The following is a 24,645-nucleotide window of genomic DNA, read 5'->3' as shown; positions in this document are numbered from 1 at the left end:
TGCACGTCATGATGAGGATGAAATGATGATGATGACAACACATACACCCAGCTCCTGTGCCATTGGAATTAACCAATTAAGCTTGCTGTAAATAACTCTTTACAAGATACCAAGTTGAAATCCTTATATGTGTCATTGATTTTATGTAATGGCTTGGCTTTCATACAACTTCCAATATTTACTCAATATTTCTCAGTTATGATACGGTTTTAAGATACCCGACGTGTATTACAATTCCTTTCCAATATTCTGACAATATACACTTGATTTTCTACAAATACTTTCGTAAAATCTTAAATCAACAACCACCATTTCAAGCTTCACACACACCGACAACAAGCCAACAACGACAGTGATCTGCATTCCGCCTTCTCATTATAACAAAGACTTGAAACAGAAGTAGTATAACTTAGATGTAACATTTCATTTCAAAGAGCATATCATAGGTGTCATAGGTGTCGCCACCACCACACTTACAAATTATCGACCTTTTATCTTGCACATTACTAAACTGTTTGCTTTCCCTTTGGTTTCGTCTCATACAATACATGTTATAAACTACATACAATTAACCTTATGTGCCTAGTATTTTACATCCTCATGCTTAAAAATGAATATAAAGTCCATTCCTTAACTTTCACTTTCTTGCATGTGCCAAATGTGTAGATGAACACATGTCCTGACCGTTCCAGCACCATGTTCTCGGGTCTCGAGTCCTGCGTCGGCACTCGTGCCGTCGCCCTCGTTCCACATGGAAACGGCACAGTACTGCTTGATGGTTATGAATTTCATGTTTTTGGTCCGTATTGAACAATATATAAGTAATAATAATAATAACTTAAATGTTTCCACCTTTTCAATACAATATATTCACAAGATTACAAAATTATACGGTACTAGTTTCGACCCATCTAGGGGTCATCATCAGCCGTATTGGAGCAAAGATCATTTGTCTTAGGATTTCGCCACAAATGATCTTTGCTCCAATACGGCTGATGATGACCCCTAGATGGGTCGAAACTAGTACCGTATAATTTTGTAATCTTGTGAATATATTGTATTGAAAAGGTGGAAACATTTAAGTTATTATTATTATTACAGTACTGCTTGTCGTGTGCTAAGCCACTCTGTGGCAACAGCAATTGAAACACTTGGCAGGTAGCTGTATGCATCCAGCAGCCTTGCCTACTGCAGAGTTTTGCCAGAAGTTGAATATTTATTTGATATTTTTAATTGTGATAGTCTTAAAGGTCCAGTTAAGTCGAGAAATGCCATTATATGTCATTCTGAGCATTTTGAAGTGCTTCCTGGTCTTAGAGAATTTGTAGAATCTTGGAGATTTGTGGGTGTGTACAATAAAGATGTAACAAATAGGATGAAGTGTATACAGGAGTTGAGAATGAATACTGTTGCATTAGGGATGTTGAAAAATGAATTGTTGGATAATGATAATAGATATCTATTAATGCAAAAAATAAACCAGGATCGCCTGGAACATTTCTTCTCTCTAATAAGGCAGAAAGGAGGGTTTTGCTCCAATCCATCTCCAAAGCAATTCATTTCTGCATTTAACAGTGCTACATTCAGTCAACTATTTAATAACACTTCAAAAGAGAGTAGCAACTGTGAGGTTTTCAGTTGGGACCAATTAATGTTGGACATAAAAAGTGCTCATGAACTTCAATGGTCAACATTATTAAATAGTGTTAATGTTCAATCATTTACTGATGCTCCGAATGTCGAATCGTCAAAAGATTTTGGTGAGTTAAATAGCATGAAATATGTGTTCGGTTACTTCATAAAATAATTTCTCTCTCTTCACGATTGTAATACATGCAGACAGTTTCTAGAAGATAAGACAGATTCTCTAGATCAGTGGTTCCCAACATTTGCCAGCTGACGCCCCCCTTTTCAGATACGGGTGGTCATTGCCCCCACCCCCGTCGCTTCTATAACCTCTCCGATGTACTGACGTGGAGGATATAGACCTAACCTAATGACACTACATAATGAATTATTCCATTATTCAATGATTTATGAAAAAATAATATGAAGTATGCGCTTTATATCTATGACATACTAACTTCATTTCAGCACAGTACAAAGAACACACTTTTACAATAAATCCTTCAATTAGTCAACAAATGTCAGTGAGAGCATTGACACTGTTTTCTCTTGGTAAGATTCGGTATGTTTGGTTTGATATTTGACAGAGCACAGCGGAGATCACTTGCAACATCAAGCCGACAGCGCTGCTTTGTTTTTATGACACTCAGCGTTGAAAATCATGACTCGCATAAATATGTCGTTGAAACTGGGACAATGACACGCAATGTTACTTTGGCTATTTCAGGATACACTGCAAGACAGTTTACCCAAAAGTCACCCAGTCCTAATATTTTGTAATCATCTTTTAGCTTTGAATCACACTTCAAAACTATGGCCTCTTCGTAAAGTTGTGCTGGCAGTGCTTCAATGTCAATGGCAAACGGATTTCTTGTTAACATCCAGAACCATTCATCTGATGAGATATCAGGAAAGTAGAAATTGAATTCTTGTGCCATGCAATCCAAATGTGACTGAATTTGCACCTTAAGTTTATTACAATCACGTTCATTTTCCGGCAAAATTTCATTAAGGCGGTGAAAGGCTGAGAAGTTGTTCAACTGAAGCCGGCGTTTCCATAACTGTATTTTTTCCAGGAAAGCTCTGATAGCATCATAAGCAAGCATAATATTTGAGTTTTTGCCTTGGAGCTTTAAGTTCAAACTGGTCAAAGCTTCAAAAAAATCGCAAAGATATGCCAATGAGACAGTAAAATTGGTATCAGTAAACACTTCATACAGATCGTTCTTACCTTCACCAAGAAGAAAAATTTCAACTTCAGACTTTAATTCGAACAGCCGAGCCAACATGTTCCCTTTTGATAGCCAGCAAAACTCGTGTGGAAAAGGAGAGTTTTGTGATCGACTTGAAGGTCAACACAAAGGGCTTCAAACAATCTTGTCTGTAAAGAACTTTTCACAATTCTTATAGCAACTTTTAGAGTGTTATTACATTCTTGGGGCCTGTGAATTATACAGTGGGTTCTCACGATGTTTGGATTTTTATCTTTGGCCAATTTGAGAAACCCAGAACGTGACCCGATCATAGCAGGTGCACCATCCGTACATACACCCACTACATTTTCCCAGGTAAGTCCATGTTCTTGGAAAAAACTGTCGATGGCAGAAAACACATCACAAGTTTTCCAAGTTGTGTTCAAACATTGGGAGAATAACATTTCTTCTCTTAAAATTCCACTGTCGACAAATCGACAATATACAATCGGTTGACAACAATGGGCCACATCGGTTGTTTCATCACACTGAATTGAAAACACTGGAGATGCTTTCACCTTCTCCATAATTGCATTTTAATGTCTTCTTGACAGTTCTTGAAGTCTGCACTTCACTGTGTTATCGGAAAGAGAAATTTTAGACAATTTCTGCCGACTCCCTTCACCAAAAACTATATTTGCAGCTAATAACATACACAGCTTTACTAATGTTTCCCCAGTTGTGTGTGCTTTTTTGTCTTTGGCAATCAGAAGAGCTAGTTTATATGATGTTTCCACTGCTTTCTCATTTTCTTGGTTTAAAGTACCCAATTAATCTAATTTCGTACGTTTTAGTGAGTTGAGTTTAGTTGCAAAAACTTCTGTGGGTTTGTATTTTAAGCCTGAATGATTCATGTTTAACTAAATGTCTCTCCAAACGCACGGGCCTCATCGCTTCGTTACTCAGAACACAGTGGCAGATTACGAATTGAGGCTGTTGTATTCCGTTCCGTTCAACGACTGTGAAGCCATATTCAATGTTGTCATCATTGTACAGTCTCTTATTGGACATCGTTTTCAATTTTTTTTAAGTCACAATATTAAATAACACAATTCACACAGTCGCACTGTTACAGCGAAGAATACACAACACTCACAATAAACAACTTGACAGACACGTCCACTGCGAAAGTATACTAGGCACAGAATCAACAGTCGAAGGGCCTGGCCACTGATGGTCTATCGGCAATGTGTTGTCACGGCCATTACTGCGCCATCTCTGATGGGACAGTAGTACTGTACAGCTCTCGCCAATTTGACTGCAAGGGAAGAATAAGAATGTGTAGGGGTGGGAACAGAGCATTCAAGGGCGAGTTACCCACAAAACGAGTCTAAATGCCGCAGGGTACGAGAGGAGGAGGAACTTTCACTACATTTGTTGCTTCTGAAACTCCGATTTTCTTTGTTCTTCAGAGTTAATGTCGACTCCTGGCTGTAGTAACTTATTGCCAATTAAGATCTTTGGTGAGAAAATGTCACTGTTTCATTAATTGCTGTGGTTAAACATTAATTAGTTGTAGCCCAAAATACCAGTAGGCCTACATAGAATTTCACGCTATCCGTGAAAGCCTAACATGTTATATTAAATAAATTTATTATAATTTAGCCTACTATTATTGCCTTATCTCCTGTTGTTCTCGCTACTAGATCAATTTGATATAATACCAACATTTATACGATTACCTCCTTCATGTAATATATTTTGTTTATGAGAAAAACCTTGTACAGTATATAACAATAATACTGGAAAACGAAAACAACTACTACATCGTTGATGAGTTGAAACATGTCGCGTATGGTCATAGTTTACTTTCACGCAAGTAGGTCCACAAAGTGTGCAATTAAACGTGCGTTGAGTGCTCTTGTTCCCGCACCTGCTCTCAGGCTACATTTTGCTCCTCACATCATAGCAAATTCCTTATTTCACCTCCAACCTCGCGGCTCCGCAGAGGTTTGTGCTGACAGTTGGCAATTGCCAGTGCTTTTGAACGACTGACTTGGCGCGACAATCACTTGGTGAGATTCGAAAAAGTTTATTACACAAAATTGTAATATCTGAGTTAAAATCACTTCACGCCCCCCTAGGGGTCGTGCCCCCCAGGTTGGGAACCCCTGCTCTAGATGATAGTGTTTAGATTTATTGTTATTTCACGAATAATTAACATAATAGTGCTTTTGGTGGCCTAACTGTGTGTAACGATGTGTTATATTCGTTTTTAGGAAAGTGTGACCACAGGCTTTCCTGTATGTTTGAGGAGAATGCTCACAAGCTTCTGTGTGGTACACTGTTCGTTAACTCCCTAATGGAAATACCTAATTTTCCATTGGAATGCTGTGAAGGTACTAAGCTGTTGTTATTGAAGTTATTTGTGAAACTAAGATTATATTATATCATCAAATTTTGCAATGAAAGTTTTCAGTGCAATAGATAAAACACAAAGTACCTAAAATTCAGTCATTTAGGTTGCTGAGATTTTAAACAAATTCAGTTCAATAAGAGGTCTTTGAAAATGGCTAACCTTAACAATGCTTTCCATGCTGTAGCAATAAATAGTCTAGTCTATCAGTGTGTTTTGTAAAATTTACTATTAATATAATTGCTCACGTGGTTGCAATATTTATAATTTACTTGGAAAGGTACTATCAGTTGTTGGGTAGAGAACAGTACTGGCTTTCTGGCCGCTGCGAGCGCTGGCATTGTTCTGTTTGTCAACAGGATGTCATTTCATCGTTAAGGAGCTTCACGACTGTGTGTATTAGACTGTGGTCCCGACATTTCACTGAAGACTGTGTTCCAGTTCTTAAGGAGTTCTGAATAACTTCAATGGCTACGACGCTCTCACTGAAATGGAATGGTGTCAAAATTCCACTTCAATATACAGTGCAGGCTGTGGTCTGCAGTGTTAATAGGCAGTTGCTGATCGGCTGTTCTTTGGTCAATGATAGTGCAGGCTACTGTGCACTGTTCACCTATTAGTCCACCATGGTGGAGGGGCAGTCGCTGATTGGCTGTTCTTTGTCCAACGATTGAAGAGATGTTGAGCCCGGCGTTGGTCGACCTGCCTTGGCGGAGACAGGCATCTGATCACCTGTTGCTTCTTGCGGGCTGCCTTGGCCACCGTACTCTCCAGGTTTTAAGTTTTTCATGACTGGAAACCAGGCTTTGTTTACCTGTTCGGATTCCTCCTTATGATTGAAGCTGTTGGTGTGCTTCAGGATTTCCTTTGTAGTGGGGCATGGCAAGTCACAATAGTTGACAGTACTTTGGTGTTGCTCTACTGTATGTCGTGGCCTGCTAGCAGAGAGTGTTCAGTGACTGGTGACCTTTCTGCTTGTCCCAGCTGGCTGTGCTAGTTGTGCTCCTTCAGTTGGGTGCGATGTTGCGTTTCATAGTACATATGTACACCTGGCCGCAGCAGCACGGGATATTGTGGACACCCTCTATGATTAGAGGATGGCAGTTGTCTTTAGCAGACCTTAACAGTTCCTGGATTTTCTTTGTTGGCCTGTATATGGTTTTTGCTCCATAGGACTCCAGTAGCCTCCCTATCCTGTCGATTATCTTCCCAGTGTACGGCAGAAAGGCTTTAGCTACTCGCTGCTCTTCTTCTTTCTCCTTGGTTGTTGCATGTCTGGTATGGAGAGCTCACCATATACGAAGGTGGATCAAATATAAATGGAAATTTGAATGTATCGCTGCTGTTAGTAATAACTCTGAGGTGGGGCTCCGCCAGGATGTTCGTGGGTGTGTCTGGAGAAGGGATTTGCGCGCGCCAACGACGGTGGAGAGCTGGGATGCCTCAGTACACCATGAGTGAGCAAGAGGTGCACACGTCTGTTGTGCAACGCATCATTACCAAATTTCTCACAAAAGAGGGCACCAAACCTTTCAAAATTTCAAGATGGTTCCACACACAGTTTGGGTAAGAAACAATTTCACAAACTCGAGTGTATGAGTGGGCTAAAAAATTTGTGGTAGGAAGAGAAGCTGGCAAAAATGAACCTCATGAAAGGAGACCACGGACAAGCATCACTGCAGACAACATTGTTGCCATTCGTGACATTATTGGTGAAGATTGGTGAATAAAAATTTTGCAAATTGTTTTAGTCATAGGAATAAGTTATGGAAGTGTTCAAACCATCATCCGAGATGAACTCCATTTCAGAAAATTGTCTGCTCAGTGGATTTCTCGTCTCCTCAACCGGGAACAAAAGAACTTGACGTCAGGAAGTTTTTCAGAGACTCCAGTGTCGCTACGAGGAGGAAGGAGAGGATTTGCGTCATTTTGTGACTTGTGATAAAACTTGGGTGCATCATTATACCCCAAAGTCAAAGCAAGCAAGCAAGCATGAATTGGTGGCGAAGCGATAAAGCAGGTCCAGTCAAGGCCAGTACACGCCCATCTGCTGGAAAGGTGCTTGCAACAGTTTTCTGGGACTCCGTGGGTGTTTTACCGGTGGATTTTCTTCACAAAGAAAGGACAATTAATGCGGCCTATTACTGTCGCCTTTTGGATGAAGCAAAAGCTGTGTATCGCAACAAGCGACGCCACCAACCGATCCGAAACGTCATTCTTCTCCATGACAATGCAAGACTGCATACTGCTGCTTTAACACAGAAAAACTGGAGGAAATTCACTGGACACCTCTGGAACACGCTCCATACAGTCCCAATTTATCGCCCTGCAACTTTTTTTTTTTTTGGACTACTCAAAAAAGACCTAGGACGACAGCGGTTCGATGATGATGCAAGTGTAGAAGATTTTGTGTGCAACTGGCTCCACACACGTCTCTCTTCTTTCTATCAGGAGGGCATCGGAAACTTACCAATCCGGTGAATAAAATGTGTATCGAAGGCAGGATACTATGTAGAAAAGTGAGCTCTATATGTGTATTTTTTTAGTTGATGCAGTAAATTTAAAATAATTCCCATTTAGATCCACCCTCATATCTTTATGGCTGTACCCATTTATATGTAGGACCATATTGAGGTGACTTAGCTTATCTTTTAAGTGCTGATGATGACAAATTCTTCTTGCACAGTTAGGTAGCATTTTTATCACTTTGTATTTTTGTCGTCACGGTTGGTGGTTAGACTTTTTTTGCAGATAGTGGTCTGTACTGGTCGGCTTGCAGCACACGGAGTCTCCCAAGATTACATTAGCCATCACCATTACCAGAACTTCAAGGAAAGAGATTTTTCCTTCACACTCTGTCTCCACAGTGAACTGAATATTGGTATTAATGCTAGTCCGATTCTTTCTTCTTTTCACTCAAGTGTTTTCAACCTCGTTGTAGTATGTCTTTCTCTCCCCCTCTCCTTACTGATTTTTCTCACCTTTCCTGCTACACACTTTTCTTTCCATCTACAGCTCTATTCCATTCTTTTATCCTGTCTTCTGTTGTACTTTATTTTTACATTTTATTTATTTATTTATTTATTTATTTATTTATTTATTCTAACCACATTCATCACTGATTTGTCTGATGATCTTTGTTTTTACTTCGCAATGTATGTCCGATGGAACAAGAAACATCTTAATTGGAGCTAAGATGGTGTCATCACCTCCCACTCAGAAGACTAGCACACAGTGAGCCATTTGGTGACAAACAACAGTACCACTTACAATAGACAAACCGTTAAGCATTCAATTAAATCCAAACCTTCATTATTAGAGAGGTCTTGCTGTGAACTGACGAGATTTTCTTCTGAAAATGAGGAGCAAAATTTTCTGCAAATCGTAAAGAATTTCACCTTGTTTTCTGACATGGCAAAGGTCCTAGCTGATTATTATGTCTAGAATATTTTTATTCTTGTTAATTTTTATCCTATTGCACTAAACTTGGATTATGGTCCAACTTGTTTGTATTGAACATTTTCCCCATACATTTATTACAGGCTGCTTGAGTGCTGAATGGCACAATACTTAGGAAGGTCTGTGATTGAGGATTGTTGGTAATAATTAGAGGTGGGAATTTTGGCTGCAAACTTTTTGTTAAAAAGGTGCAAAAGAAAAGCTTTAATTTAATCCAAAAAGGTGCAGATTTTAAATGTAGACAATCATACAAACATCACCAAAACCAATTTTACATTATATATAAGGATACAAAATTCACTCATGTTATCATGTATTAAAAAAAAACTGCCTAAAATAAGTCATAGAATACAATGTTATTAAAATCACATGTCCATAAAACAGTCAAAATATTTAACATTTCGGTGTTATTTTCAGTGAGGTTGCATCTCTGGTCACTAAGTTAATGCTTATACATAGAAAAGGAATGGTCAACATCAACCATATTTTGTTTGCAGTCAATATTAAATGCCTGTTTGTTACAACATCCTTAACATCAGGGCTTTTGGCTTAGCTCTGTTCTGGTATCTGCTTTGCAATACCCTCTGGCATTTCCTTCAAATCCATCACAACAGTCAATTTAAGAAATTTCATATAGCCTTAAAATGGTTACAAATAAACACTGCAGCCATTACTCAAGGACCACATCTAGTAAGAATTCAGGAAGTTGGAAGATGATGTCCTGTATTTTCAACATACATTTGTTTCCTAGCAAAAGCCTTTCATAATTACCTCTTAATGCAAGACAGCAGTATTTTCATACGAATATTCATTTAGTGCTTCACAAACTCGAAGCAATTCATGTGCAGTGCGGTTGCATGCTTTAGATTACAGAACATACAGTATGTTTCAAGTTGGCAAATGCCGATAACTTATAAAATGCTTGGTCCGTGAGTACTAGCCACACACAGTTATATTGTATTCCTTCAGGTCACAATGCAGTCAATACATGCATCATTAAAACTTTGGATCACACTGGCATTGTTGGTTGAATTCAGAAAGTGCATTTTCAACAGCATGGGTTTCACTTGCTGTACATTCATGTCTAAAGTATATCTGTTTTGCTTGTCACTGGTTTCTTCAAGTAGAAAATATATTGGATTTTCATCTATTTCTTACCTGACATGTTGTCATTTTTCTTCGTACAGAGGCTGAAGATATGATTTTCATAAGGTGCTTTCATCTGAAAGAAAAGAAAAAGTGCGACTGAATGGGTGGCTATATTTCAGAGAATTAAAGTAGGCGAAGCTTTATCTGACCCTGTAATAATTAAGAGGGGAATTCCTCAAGGAAGTATTATTGGACTTCTATGTTTTCTTATATATATATATCGATGATATGTATAAAGAAGTGGAATCAGAGATAAGGCTGCTTGCATATGATGTTATTCTCTACAGAGTAATAAATAAGTTACAAAATTGTGAGCAACTGCAAAATGACCTCAATAATGTTGTGAGATGGACAGTAGACAATGGTATGATGATAAACGGGGTTAAAAGTCAGGTTGCGAGTTTCACAGATAGGGAATGTCCTCTCAGTTTTAATTACTGCATTAATGGGGTGAAAGTGTCTTTTGGGGATCATTGTAAGTACCTAGGTCTTAATATAAGGAAAGATCTTCATTGGGGTAATCACATAAATATGATTGTAAATAAAGGGTACAGATCTCTGTACATGGTTGTGAGATTATTTAGGGGTTGTAGTAAGGATGTAAAGGAGAGGGCATATAAGTCTCTGGTAAGACCCCAACTAGAGTATGGTTCCAGTGTATGGGACCGTCACCAGGATTACTTAATTCAAGAACTGGAAAAAATCCAAAGAAAAGCAGCTCGATTTGTTCTGGATGATTTCCAACAAAAGCGTAGTGTTACAAACATGTTGCAAAGTTTGGGCTAGGAAGACTTGGGAGAAAGGAGATGAGCTGCTCGACTAAGTGGTATGTTTATCAAGAGTATTACAAAGATGTTTATTAAGACCACCTTTTCAATACAAGTTCTTGTAGTTAAGATTTACATAATTTTATAAGTCTTATTCGGTACATGTTTTGCCCTCCTTCAGAGGCATCTTCAGCCTTGACTCAAATTAAAATCGTTGGTCAGGATCCTGAACAAACCTTATATGTTAACAAAGATTTAAAATTTTTAATATTTCGTACTTGTATAATACCTCAAAATTGACACAATAAAAACATCCAAACTTGTGGTATGTTCCGAGCTGTCAGTAGAGAGATGGCGTGGAATGACATCAGTAGACAAATAAGTTTGAGTGATGTCTTTAAAAGTAGGAAAGATCACAATATGAATATTCAAGAGGACAAATTGGGGCGAATATTCATTTATAGGAAGGGGAGTTAGGGATTGGAATTACTTACCAAGGGAGATGTTCAATAAATTTCCAGTTTCTTTCCAACCATTTGAAAGAAGGCTAGGGGAACAACAGATAGGGAATCTGCCACCTGGGCGACTGCCCTAAATGCAGATCAGTAGTGATTGATTGATATTTCTGCAAATACATTTACATAGTAGGATGGTTAAGCTTGGAAAGAGGAATAGGCTACAACACAACACAAATGTCTTTGCTGTTTCAGTATTAAAAAAAAAAAAAAAAAGCCATTACCTCGCCAATGAATTGTTGTTGCGTTGCACACTTACTACATTGTAGTTCCTTACTCTTCACATGTTTTGTGCTAGCTAACATACTTTATGGGCAATACTTTGGCACTGCATATGCATATCATTGTGTGCAGTCATAGTTTACTTAAGTTCACTATGTAGTGTGGTAGGATTGACAGAGCAAACTGATCAAGGTGAGAAAGCTTGCATCAAAATAAGCATAATTAAGATACGTTTGTCACCTCGGTTAAACTGGGCACGTGAACATTTTAGTATTTAAGTCATAGTAATATGTTATTTATGTGCGAACACGTATGCTTCAACTGCTCACCTCCTGTCTACGTATAATGTCAATTTAATTTGTGATCATGTCAGCTCACGTCCCTTAAACAAATGTTCTAGGACTGTGCTTCACACTTTGCAATATCAGAGTATGTATTGGTCGTACCTATATGACCCCTATCTCCAGTTCTTACTTCCTACGACATTCCCTTTCACATTGTACCATTTATGCTCGGTCCATTTCGACCACGCTCTATATGCGTAAGTTGAGACTGCTATGAACTGAATATACAAATATCTTCCACAAGTTTTTAGGTCACCAAAATAGTTAGCTAAGAAGAATGGATGTAAGCAAATGGTCTGTCTAGGAATTTACATCACATTCCTAATTAAAATTTTTTTCAGGTGAAGTGCATAAAGTTTTTCTTTATACAGTATATACAGTATATTTTGAACAATACTGTTCAACTTGGTTCAGGATGAAGTGGTGAAACAATGGAGACAGTGAATAAAACCATGGGTATCAAAGGTGTACAGATTAGATACAACACGAAACACAATGCCACAGTGGACTGCTTGGTCTTCGCAAATGATATAGCATTGCTGCTTGAGCAGAAAGAAGATGCAAAGATGGTGCTAGCAAACCTAGCCGAGACTGCAACGAAGGTTGGCCTGACGATAGCATACAAGAAGACCAAGATACTGAATGCAAAGACCAACTGGAAGGTTGGAGATCAAATAGTAGAGAGAGTCGACAGTTTCCAGTACCTAGGTGAGAATATAACAGGCACACTACAGAATAATAAGAGTGCAGGTGACAAAGCACAACTCCTACAGAAACTACGATTCACAACCAAGACAACTTATGGGAAGAAGAATCTATCCAGGAACGCCAAACTTCGACACTATACGATGACCATCCGTAACGTTGCATTGTACACTACTGAGACAGTGATACTGGGCAAAAAAGCTTGTATTCAATTGGAAAAAGGGGAAAGAAAGATCCTGAGAGACATAATGGGTACCAAAAAGCAGGGTGAAATTCTGAAACAGCGCTGTTTTTCAATTGTTCATATGATACTGTGGTGAAAGCGTATCATGAGTGGACAAATAACATCATTATAAATAACCAGTGTGGAAACTGCAAAGTACTAAGTGTCAGTGGTTAAGAGATGAATATCAGTTACCTAAGAACCATCCAACACTTTGCATTGGAATAGCTCACTGTCATTATGATCCAGGGGGCTACCAGGCACATATTTAACACAACAATTCAGCTGGTGATAATAGTAATGTGACTCACCTGTGTATTACTTCTTAGTACGTTTCTCTACTAGGATCTTAGAACCTGTAGATTGTGAATTCAGACATATGAGAACCCTGGAGAATGCCTGCTGCAAGTGGTAGGCCTAATTACTGTAAGTGTTAACAGAAGAAATATTTTAAAGTTAGTAATTTAGAGTAAAGATATATCTTTATTCAGTAGCATAATTTTTACCTGTACATGGGGAAGCTAGTGGAGACTGAAAATTTTATATTTCAACTACTGGGTGACCGATAGAGTTGTACGTTTCTGGTGTTGCAAACAATCCTTGGCGTGAGGTGTATGTGTAAAACATTACATTAGTTCTATCTATCAAGCAAAGAACCTCCTTTCCTGTTTCAGGTTTATAGAGATGAGTAGTGGTTTGATTAGATGGTCATGTTTAATGTAGCACAATTCTTCCTGTAAGATGTTTTTCAGAATATGTGTAAAATACATGAGCATAATTTACCATTTTTAGGTAACTTTTGTTTTTCAGACCCTGATGTGATTGTTCCAAGGTTGTGGAATATTTCAAGTTTCTGTGAGAGTTATTTTATTGCACTCCAGGAAAAGCGGTCTGTAATGGGTAGTATGCGGAGGTTGGACACGGCGGACAGTACAGAAGATGAGGGCAGTGGTCCAACCCCTGCCGACGGTGACCGTGAGCGAGGTGCTACAGCCTTGAATCGTTCTAGATCCATCAACCGACAGCGATTAGTTGCACACTCTACTGCAATGGAGAGCATCCAAGCTGAGAGTGAGCCAATTGATGAAGAGGAGGATGTCCCGTGAGTGCCAGTCAGTTGATACAAAATGTTTTCATCCTCGAGTAGCAGACAAGTTATCTGCTGCTTTATATTTTCACATATTTGCATATTGCAAATTAGTTTTATTATAAACCTTCTGTTAACACTTTCTTTAAAAAAAATAAATGAAAGCTTTTTGGAGTAAGTGTAATGGAGGGAACTCCTGGGTCAGGCAGTGGATTGACCTCTATTTCATGCTCTTTGTAATACGGTTTTCACCTCCACTTGTCTGCTATGTCTGTTATACATTTTTCCTGTATTATTTGAAATGTGAAACCTGCAGATATTAATTTTTAAAAAATTCTCATATTTCTTGAAAGGAATCTTATTCACTAATAGTTATAAATTTCATTTTGGTCCGTATTGAAGTGGGATTACAGTAAAATAAAGGTTTTCAGAGGTCCACCTTTTCAATACAATAATGTTTTATTGTGAACCAATCATGTCATAAGGGTACTAGTTTCGGCATCTGTAATGTGCCATCAGCCCTAGATGCAAATTGAACAATTATATACACATACCTAAAACAACCTAAAACACATTACTAGCATCTAACATGGTACGTGAAATGAGTTAAAATTAGGGTACAATTTGAAATGCTGTGGTATAAAATTCTTGGTGTAGCTACCTACCTAAGTTTCGACCCGAAATTTCACCAATACAATTTAGCTTTATTTTCACCAATAGAATTACAGCACCATATATGGTAATGTGGGAAATATATTCTAGAGGTTTCGATTGTGAAACTCGACGATTTCATGATCAAAGCCTCCACATGGCAACTACAGGGTGATACAAAAAATGGGTTACAACAAACATATTACTGGAGATCTCCAGTATCAATGTCTTCCAACACTCATAATGATTATTAAATATTAACAGTTCACAGTCTTTCCTGTAAGTCCTAAAAATTCTTTAAATCCACAAATTTCACAAAAATTAAAACACTTAGAAATTTACATGAATTTACACCAACAAAAAAAAAAAAATTCAATTGACTTCTTCAAAAATATCAGTTCCTTAGTTTCTTTCAATGACGGTTTCATGACAAATCCAGAATTAAATGATTCCACCGACTCTATCAACTCACCACTGGCAACAGATTCAACAGGTGGATGAAACTCCTGTGATGAGATGTTGACCCATTCTGTTTGGATATTTACCCACAGTGGCTTCCTTCTATTTGTAAGTGCAGAATCTGGGGTGTAAGTGGAGCTCTCCACCATGTCATGTAAATACTTGAAGGGGTTCTTATGAGGCAAATGGCTTGGCCACAGCAGGTGTTGAAACACTCCAGAATGCTTCTCGAACTAATTTTAGAAAATGTTGGCCCAGTGACATGGTGCTAACACACCTGCTGATATATCCCATTGTTGTGCGAGTAAATGAAGTGCGTGAAGGGCTGCAAGTGGTCATCAAACAGTTCAACATAGCAGTGAGTGGTCAATGCCCTATTCAGGTGGACCAGGGGATCCAGCACATGCCACACCTGCACAACCTCACATCATTACAGAGCCACCATCAGCCTGTATGGTGCTTTGTTGACAACTGGGGTCTATAACTTCATGGGGCCTGCACTACATCTGAACACTACCATCATTTTGAAATGACTGGAACCATGACTCATCGGACCACACCGCATGTTGCTAGTCTTACATAAAATCAGCTTCATGGTCCGTATCGCACTTCAATAGATTCACAATGAAGTATTTATTTATTTTCCACCTAGTCGATACAATGATTGCTTAAGGCAATTTTTAATGGTCAAAAGTGTAACACTTCCTCTAAAGCATTACTTTGTCAATTTTATATATTTTTCATCTAAACAGTGTTATGTGGCTGAAGATGTTGATAATATACGAAACATGTACCACTTTTGACCATTAAAAATTGCCTTAAGCAATCATTGTATCGACTAGGTGGAAAATAAATAAATACTTCATTGTGAATCTGTTGCTAGTCTCTCAGGGTCCAACTAGTAACGTCGTGTGCCAAGGTGAGATTCTGTGCCTGGTGTCATGGTGTTAGCAAGGGCATTGTGGTAAGTCTTCTGCTCCTTTATCCCATTGATGCTGAAGAATCCTGCACTGACCTACTTGATGTGTATCTCGTGTACATCCTGCATTGAATGTGGATGTGATTTGAACCGGTGTGTCTCGTCTGTCACCACACACAATTCTAACCAGACAGCTCTGATCATAGTCATTAAGCACCTGTGGTCAGCCACTGTGATATCCACTGTGGGACGCAGTGCCTTCCATGAGGTATTTCCGATGTACGCATAAGTTCAGGCAGCCCTACATTTCAGTGTCAACTCAATTGTGTGTCCCATTTGTAACCTGATAATTCACGTCGTCTTACCATGACCAGCACAGATAGTGTTGACACTCACTCTTGAGACGTCAGATTACGACTGATATGGGCCTGGTCACTTCTAAGACATCATGGCATGGTGCCACCACCAACTGTTCCCTTAATTTACAGCTATCCCATGACTTTTGACACAACAGCAAACTTTTAAATTTATTATTTTAAAAAAAATTGAAATGTTCTCCGGTTATACAAACTCTCACCTCTTCAGTTCATAATTGTGTGCTGATTACAGTTCCAAATTTAGAAGGCTGAGGTTTTTCCATTTGTCCTGTAATTGGCTGGGACACAAGAATATTTTGAGAACCTTCCTCAGATGACATTTGACTATGAAACGTATTGCTCTTGTTGCCCCATTAACAAAAGATTGATGACCTTCTCTCATTGCCACAAGAACTTATTCCCTGGAGATTTCCGGGTTCTTTTCAACAGGTCGTTAGTACTTTACTTTTTAAGTTAAAAAGATATATATTTTGTAATATAACTGTTAGGTTCTTCAGTCTGTCAAAACTAATTTCTGAATAAATAAATTTAGAAACTACCTGGAAAAGAAAACTTATACCTGAAAAACAAACAAATTGTTGGTATAATTTTATTATATGTTTTCTCTTACAGATAGTTTCTAAATTTAGTCATAAATTAATTTCGACACTGTGAAGAACCGAACAGTTATAAATTAACTAAGTCAAAATTGAAAAGAAATGGCTTCAAATATTACAAATTCACTTTTAAGTGTAAAACAGGGCTACAAGCCCTCCTTATCTTGATGCCTGCTAAAGGTGAAAATGAATATTTAAAAAAAGCCTTCAACTTTTCTTGTGTTTCTGCCGGATAGATAACACTCAGCCTTTAAAGATGATTAGCCACTGATTATCCAGAAAAATGCAAGCAGGATTTTCCGTCATAAATTGTCTGATTTTGTGTACATATGACTCTCCAATCTTTTTCTCCTTTATTTTGATCCCTGAAATTCTCATCCAGTACATCAAGACTCTCCTCCACCATCTTGTTAAAGGCTCCTCCAGCATCTACTTCACTGGGCGAGTTGGCCGTGCGGTTAGAGGTGTGCAGCTGTGAGCTTGCATCTGGGAGATCGTGGGTTCGAACCCCAGTGTCGGCAGCCCTGAAGATGGTATTCTGCGGTTTCCCATTTTCACACCAGACAAGGCTGTACCTTAATTCAGGCCACGGCCGCTTCCTTCCCATTCTGAGGCCTTTCCTATCCCATCATCGCCATAAGACCTATCTGTGTCGGTGCGACATAAAGCAAAAAAAAAAAAATCTACTTCTAGGCATTCTTTAAGTACTGGAGCTTTGGTGGATCTGTAACAATTTATGTGGAACTGGTTTCCAAGCTAGTAGTCAACTGAGGCATTAGTAGTCAAGATAATGATTATAGAAAGGAAGCTTGAACATATGATATCTAAGAATAGTCAGTGGTAATGTTATGAAGGTGCACTTGAGAATTCTAGACCCAAGTTACAGGTATCTTCAAGCCACTAAAGTGTTCCTTTCTATGAATTCTGCTGTGTAGGGACAGGGATAGGAGTCAGTTTAGCCTTGAAACCTCCTCATATGAAATGCAGGCATGAAGTAAAGTGTGCTTCATGGAGACATCAGCTTCATTCATTGGTGGCAACCTATTGTTTATCACCACAGCAACAGGTTTTACTTCATATGCCCAGCACTGGTTGTTACAGGCACCTTCAGTAGGCTTGAAGTGTCACTACAACCATGTAAAATTTAAGTTTAAACAGAATTAGTAACAAATGCCATGATGCGGTAGAAGTCAATTTCTATATCCTGTAAAGCCTGTGCAGTGGTTCAGATACAGCTTCGACCACTTACTACATCAAATGACTTAACTGCATTCACATTCTACTGCTGACACCGGGAGTGTATCACGATTGAAATCAAGACAACGGATCTTTATCTGTCCTTCTTGTCCATTGTCTCATCTGACATGATCCAGACTCTTTGTCCTTCACATATATCAAGGCTACAATAGTTTCTTCTTTCATGGATTTCTTCAAGAGAGACAAATACTGTCTTGGGAAAACAACTCTCCCTGGCAGGTTTCCATTATCACCAGTAACTTAAGGTGATGAAATCAAGTTTGATATCCTAATAAAGCCAAAGAAAGGCATGTATATAACCTCTTCATTTTAGGTTATATAGTTACAGTTACTGTATATAGTACAAACAGTGGACACAGCACAAAGGTGTAGCAGGTTGTTGGGCAAGCCCGAGTTCGACAATTAAGAACAGGTAAGGAGAGCAAGAATAATAATGAAACAGTTGTTATAGGTGGTATACATAGTGGAATATCAAATCATAAGCCAAGAGGGTTCCGTGAATGTAGAGAGTGGGAACAATAAATGTAGTTAAATTAAAGGAAATGTTAGTTTCAATAATAACAGTTACGTTTACTCCCAATAAATATACTGTATACATTTCTGACCAGTGGAAGATACAACTAACTATAGCAGGAATAATTTGCAATGTGACTTTAAGATAAATTACACAAAAATGTTCGCTCAAGATGATTAGGTGATTAAAAAAAAAAGAGGGTGGTGAAGAGAACTTGAAGAAAGCAGTTGACCTAGGCCATACATATATGTACATTTCTGCCAGAAATTTTACAAACACTATTGTGCCAGGGGACTATATTTGAACAATAAATAAGTGCAATTTTAGGCAAGAAAATAAGCTAATTTAACATGGTCAGCAATCAAATTCACTGAAAATTCCTAAACCATGAAGTAGAGGCTGAAATTGATAAGTTCTTATACAAATTATCCTAAGGATCTGTACACTCTGAATGATACAAAAAAATTTAGCAAGGTATAAGATAGGGTGGGTAATGGAGGAGGAAGTTAGGAAACGGAGACACGACCAGAAAATTTTGTTGTTAGATGCACGAAGCAATGAGTCTGAAACACATAAGGATTTCCATAATACATTAAAGGTTAGAACAGTTTGGATGCTCATTATTTTGTTAGGGGTACAAACAGACAGAAGGAGCAGCAATGGGTTCACCTCTGTCACCAGTGGCTGCTAATATTTTTATGGAACACTTCAAGTCTGCTGCATTAACTACAGCACCATTGAAATCTAAGTGCTTCTATCGTTACGTGGATGACACATTTTTGGTCTGGCCACATGGAAGGGAAACATTAAACGAATTTTTGGAGCACCTAAATTCCATTAACAGTAAGATCAACTTCACGATGGAAGTAGAAAATTAAGGTAAATTACCTTTTCTTGATGTGCTAGTATACGAGAAGAATGATGGTACACTAGGCCATGCAATGTATAAGAAACCTACACATTCTGAAAGATACCTTCGTAAGTCCTCACATCACCACCCCTGCCAAAAAGCAGCTCTCCTTGGAATGTTATTTACTAGGGTGGATAACGTTGCAGACACTGATAACCGCTCAAGAGAACTAACAACATGCTTGAAGAGAAAGGCTATACATCAGGAGACATAGCATGAGCTGTGAAAATCAAGGAGGCTAACAGGGATAATACCAACCAGGACTACAGTAAAAAGAAGAAAGTATTCCTTCCATACGTGACAGGTATAACTGACAGAATAGGGCGCATTCGTAGGAACTACAATATAATTCCAGTTTTCACCACAGACCGGAAGATCAAATCCCTGTTTCGACCATTCAAAGAAAAAACCCATCTTGAAACACCGGGCAAGTATGAAGTTCCATGTGGTTGTGGTTGCTCATATATTGGCATGATGAAAAGGCTTATTAGCACCAGGGTGAAAGAACACATCAGGTCGGTAAAGAATGTCACTCTTTCTTCCTCCACGGAGAATGCCATATGCCTGTCTGCCATAGCTGAACATTTCTACAATACAGACTATGAAATCCTCTTTGACCAGGCAAAGGTCACCGCGCCTGTAAAAGACTTCTATGCTCGACTGGTAAGAGAAGCTATAGAGAGAGAGCTGCACCCAAATAACATCAACAGGGAAGACGGCTTCAAGCTATCAAATACATGGAGACTTGTACTGCAGAAATACATGCATAACACCACCATGGAACAGTGGGATGTACTCATGAAACTGTCGACAGAGGGCGGTGAATCACGGCATGACGATTCTTGATTCCAATTAGTGGGGTAGGCCATGGATAGTACCATCATGACTTCCACGTTCCTTTGAATTTCTTTGCTCACTGTCAGAAGCAGAACTTACCATGCCCTGATGAAGGCCAATGCAATTTGGCTGAAAGCTCGCCTTCATTAAATAAATATAGTGGGGCTTTAATCCAGTATTTATTTATTTCCTTAAGTTTCTCTCCATCTTCATTTCTATCGCCATACCCATGTGGGCTCAGAACATTCTCATATCCCATTCCGTCAGTTCCCGAATGGGCATTCTTATCTCCCATTATCATGATCCCATCTCCAACAATATATTGTGCCCTATAATGCCTTCGTCAACGTCAAGCCAATGCTGAAATCTGACCAAGTACAATACACTCACCACCAGGTGAATCACTTTGGCACATAGCTTACCTTGCTCAATAATCCTCTTCATCCGCTCCGGCGTAACAGCAATCTTCAGGGGGTATCGGGTAAGAAAAGGGTCAACGTAATAAAATAAATTAAATGAAGAGGAATAAAAATGAGCAGGTCATGAACAAATCTAACCAAAATAAACAACGGTTGAGCTGCATCTTCGATTTAACAAACTGGTTTATTACAATCTAAAATTCTGATAATGAACAAATATCCAATGAAGTTTACATAACTGACATAATTGTCATAAACAAATCTAAATGATTTCTTGACATAAAAGGGTATCTCGATTGAAGTTACAGACCTTGTGGAGAAGATGTCCTGCATTACGGGAACATCTGACACTGCAACAGGCAGCATAATGGTTACGTCAAATAAAATGAATTGAATCATAAATCTGCTCATAGGCAACTCATATCTACAAAGAACATAATCTATTTCTAACGTGAATCTATGCCTCAGTGCTCATAATTACCCTACAAGTTCTAAACAAGCATCCAATATACACTCTACTGGCTGGTAATCGATCGCGAGACTTTCCCAGGTACAACAACCATATGACATCAAATAAAATAAGAACATATTTACATCATGCAGATACATATGCATAGTTGTGTGCCTCTTGGAATGACACCGACAATTGTGTGTAAAATTTCGGCTTCCGGACCATAGTATAAAAAGGTCACTGCACTCCCGTCTTCTTGACAGATAAACGCACTGTTTCTACCTTCAGACTTTCGTGTCGTGACGTCAGAAACTACCCACATTGGCCCTTCAACACCTCAGCTTCTTGTATAAACTGAGCAGCCAGGCCTCTCTACCATAAATATCTCCCTCAGCTGACAGCAAGTAAACAGAGACAAGGGGCGACTCTCCCCTCTTTCTGGCCCATAAATCTACCATACGTATTGCCCTCATTATAATATAATTACTACAGGCCATTTTATTCCTTAGAGTTCAAATTCAACTCTCTAGTGCAGATAAAACTCAAATACAACTGGCCCATTCATTATTTATCATTGGTGCTCTCAGCGGCACATTCATATACATACCCTGGCCTTCTTATCAGCACTCACATTCACAAATTACTATGTAACCATTATTTCTCGTGCTATTTAGGGCCTCAACTCAATACTCTGGGCATAATAACATTATTCCGCATTTCTTATGGACTTCCTACAACCTGACTTGCTCAGCTTAATACGCCAATCCGAGTGCATTCAAGAGATATAGAAGATCTTAGGCTTCACTCAACAAATAACATTACAGGCTACCCTGCTCGTGCACTTTGCTAGTACCTAAACTGCTTGTCTGGGTTACACTCGTATGAGACCGCATAGGTCCCGGTAAATGAAAATACACAAGCTCAATTTCCCTACCTTGAACATAATATCTCTGCAATAATGACACTAACGAAACAAATGAGAATAACAACATGCAAATATTAACTGTCTAACTAAGCTTGAGTCCTGGGCATAAATTCTATTTACACAGGCATTCATATCCCAACCTATTTACATATTGGTGGAAGGCCAAATTTATCTACTATTGACCTAACCATTATCATACTGCTGCATGCTTAAACAATGGAATTATCTGACCTGTGTCTGATGATATAACTGAACAGTTCCCCTGTGGACATTGCAAATTTAAGCCATCATGTTGACGTTAGAAGCTGGTGACAGCACTCATGGTTCAATGACTGGTGACATCCTGGTCGGTTGTGATGTTCTCTGCAACTTGTTCAGGTGACTTGATTATCGCCTCCTCGATATCATGATGATTGGACGTTGCTGATGGTCCACGTTCGCACCTCGATGCCGTGAAGAATGCTCGGCAGCTTCGATCCCAATTACCGCTTCAGCGTGATGGATGAGCAGTGTCCAGTCCACACGTGATGTAGGAGAAACTGTAAGGAAAATCAGATTAAAATGTGACCTCAGTTCGATGCCTATATCTCCCCTCTAACCTTTTATTATAATCCCGTAATATCAGGTCACGTTCTGAGCATTCTCCTTGTAAGACAGTTACTCAATTCTGATCCGCAATTTACTTTACTCTTGACCGCTCTTTCTACTGACCGAATTGAATTAATATCAATCTTCTGGGCCTACACTAGTATGTGCCATTCGTTTAGCCTCATATTATGCGATTTGACTATGCGTGAACACCATTACTTTCAGCGGAATATTCTCACAGGAAAGCAGGTCAACACTTGCTGCACAAAGTTCTGATCTCTATTACAAATGGTTGTTACTTACAGTACATGTCCCAAGTATAAGGTGAACTCTGACTGCGTTGCTTGTAGAAAAAGGTGGTCTTCTCTTCGCTGAGTAGCGGCGTGACAGACACCTACGTGACAGCAATACACACAGTGAAATTACTCTTGCGCTCTCGGCAGTCGTATATATTAGCGATATCGTCCCACGCTACCAAGCTCTACGTGTGTGGGCTTCATGCGCGCGCCCGCAGAGTGGAAAATTTCTCGCGCGGTATACATATTAAATACTCATACCTTTATTGTGATTACAACTAGTACCATACAGCATATAAAAATTTTCAGAAAAATATCCTGATTGCAGTTCTTGCATCCAATCCTCTGCATTCCTCTTGTAGTCGAAGATATTGAGTAAATTCTTTTCCCTCCAACATAAACCTCCCCGCGATTTCTCACGCAGCCGCTTGCGTCCCACGCTGCAAGTGAAGAGGTTCGCTGAGGTAATAAATTTTAATGAGCATCTAGAAACTTCAGCTCGCTTCTGACGCTAAGTTCTCTCGAAAAGCGCGCAATCTCAGATACTATTGCACAATAAGATGCCACCCAAGGCCCTTTCTTTGTGGTCTCATACGATTCCCATAATTATTATGATATCAACATTCTTTGACCATGAACAGAATGGTTCAATGTGTTTCCAGTTCATTGAGGAAATCTTCTTTTTCTTCCACGCTACATCCTGTCTGTGGAGCATACACCTGTACTATCTTCAGTAGTTCCTTGTTTACATGTATGTGCATTAATGTAATTCTTTCATTTACATACACAACTTCAGTTATTGGTTCAGCATTCTGATTCAGTATAAATCCCACTTCATTTCTTTTCTCTTTACTGTTACCCATCCAGTACAAGATGTACCCCTTTCTTAGTTTCTTCATTCCTTTCCCTTTCACTTCACTTAATCCCAGGATGTCGAGTTTTTGTCTCTCCATTAGGTCATTCAATTCATTTTCCTTCCCATTCATTGTTAAAATATTTATTGTTCCAAATCAGGTTTTGTTCTCTGATCTAACACTTGCACGAACATCAGCATTACCATCATACCGTGCAATTGTAACCAGAGACCTGTCAATTCCATTTCCATTTTTAAACTTCCATCCGAGGCTTGTATTATAGTTAAAAGCAAGTACAAATTTACATCTGCTGACCTGCTGAGCCTAATGCATCTGAGGATTTTCTTTTGGGGTTTACTCCCTTAGCCTTTGAAGATCCCTCTTCTCATCACAAGGCAGTGGTTTCCTCTTCTAATTTTCCCCATTTTCCCCATCCACCATCTTCGCCATTCCGAAGGTCTCCTTCTCTGCCTGAGATGCTGTAACTCTGGGCATAGGTTCTATGTTATACCCCGTGAGACTGGGTTCCTACCTGAACATAGCTCTCCTTCACACCGGCCTACTGATTAATCACATATAGATACTCCTCTTCATTAAGCAGTTAGATTGTGTGTTAGATATTTTATTGAATGATATGAAAATCAGTTTCGTTTTAAGTTTCCCTCCTGCAACAATCGATTTTTAAAGGCTTACTTCAGCATCCTCTCCTTTGCCATTCTCATTATGAGTTGAGGTAATCTTAATTCGGCTTCCTCAGTTGTGATACAATTCCTTTAGTTGTGTTTTACGATTTTGCATTTCCCAAACTGTGTTGAATTTGGCCTGTGTCTTCACTGATCTTCCCCTATTGCCTTCTGAGGAACTTCATTTCCGTTACTTAATTCGT

At 38.9% G+C, this 24,645-nt stretch overlaps 1 protein-coding gene across 5 annotated transcripts in view; it reads left to right on the top strand.

The window, feature by feature from the left end:
* The window catches only part of LOC136873739 (phosphatidylinositol 4-phosphate 5-kinase type-1 alpha), a 561,879-nt gene that overhangs the window by 237,689 nt on the left and 299,545 nt on the right, over nucleotides 1-24,645 (top strand). For all 5 annotated transcript variants that reach the window (XM_067146914.2, XM_067146913.2, XM_067146910.2 and 2 more), the window contains exon 9: nucleotides 13,501-13,721. In XM_067146914.2, coding sequence (XP_067003015.2) covers nucleotides 13,501-13,721 — 221 coding nt within the window. The remainder of the gene's footprint in view (nucleotides 1-13,500; nucleotides 13,722-24,645) is intronic.

This window comes from Anabrus simplex, chromosome 5 (genome assembly GCF_040414725.1).
Source record: "Anabrus simplex isolate iqAnaSimp1 chromosome 5, ASM4041472v1, whole genome shotgun sequence".
Taxonomy (NCBI): domain Eukaryota; kingdom Metazoa; phylum Arthropoda; class Insecta; order Orthoptera; family Tettigoniidae; genus Anabrus; species Anabrus simplex.
The sequence above is the reverse complement of the archived record's forward strand: the minus strand, read 5'-3'. Positions and strand labels throughout refer to the sequence as shown.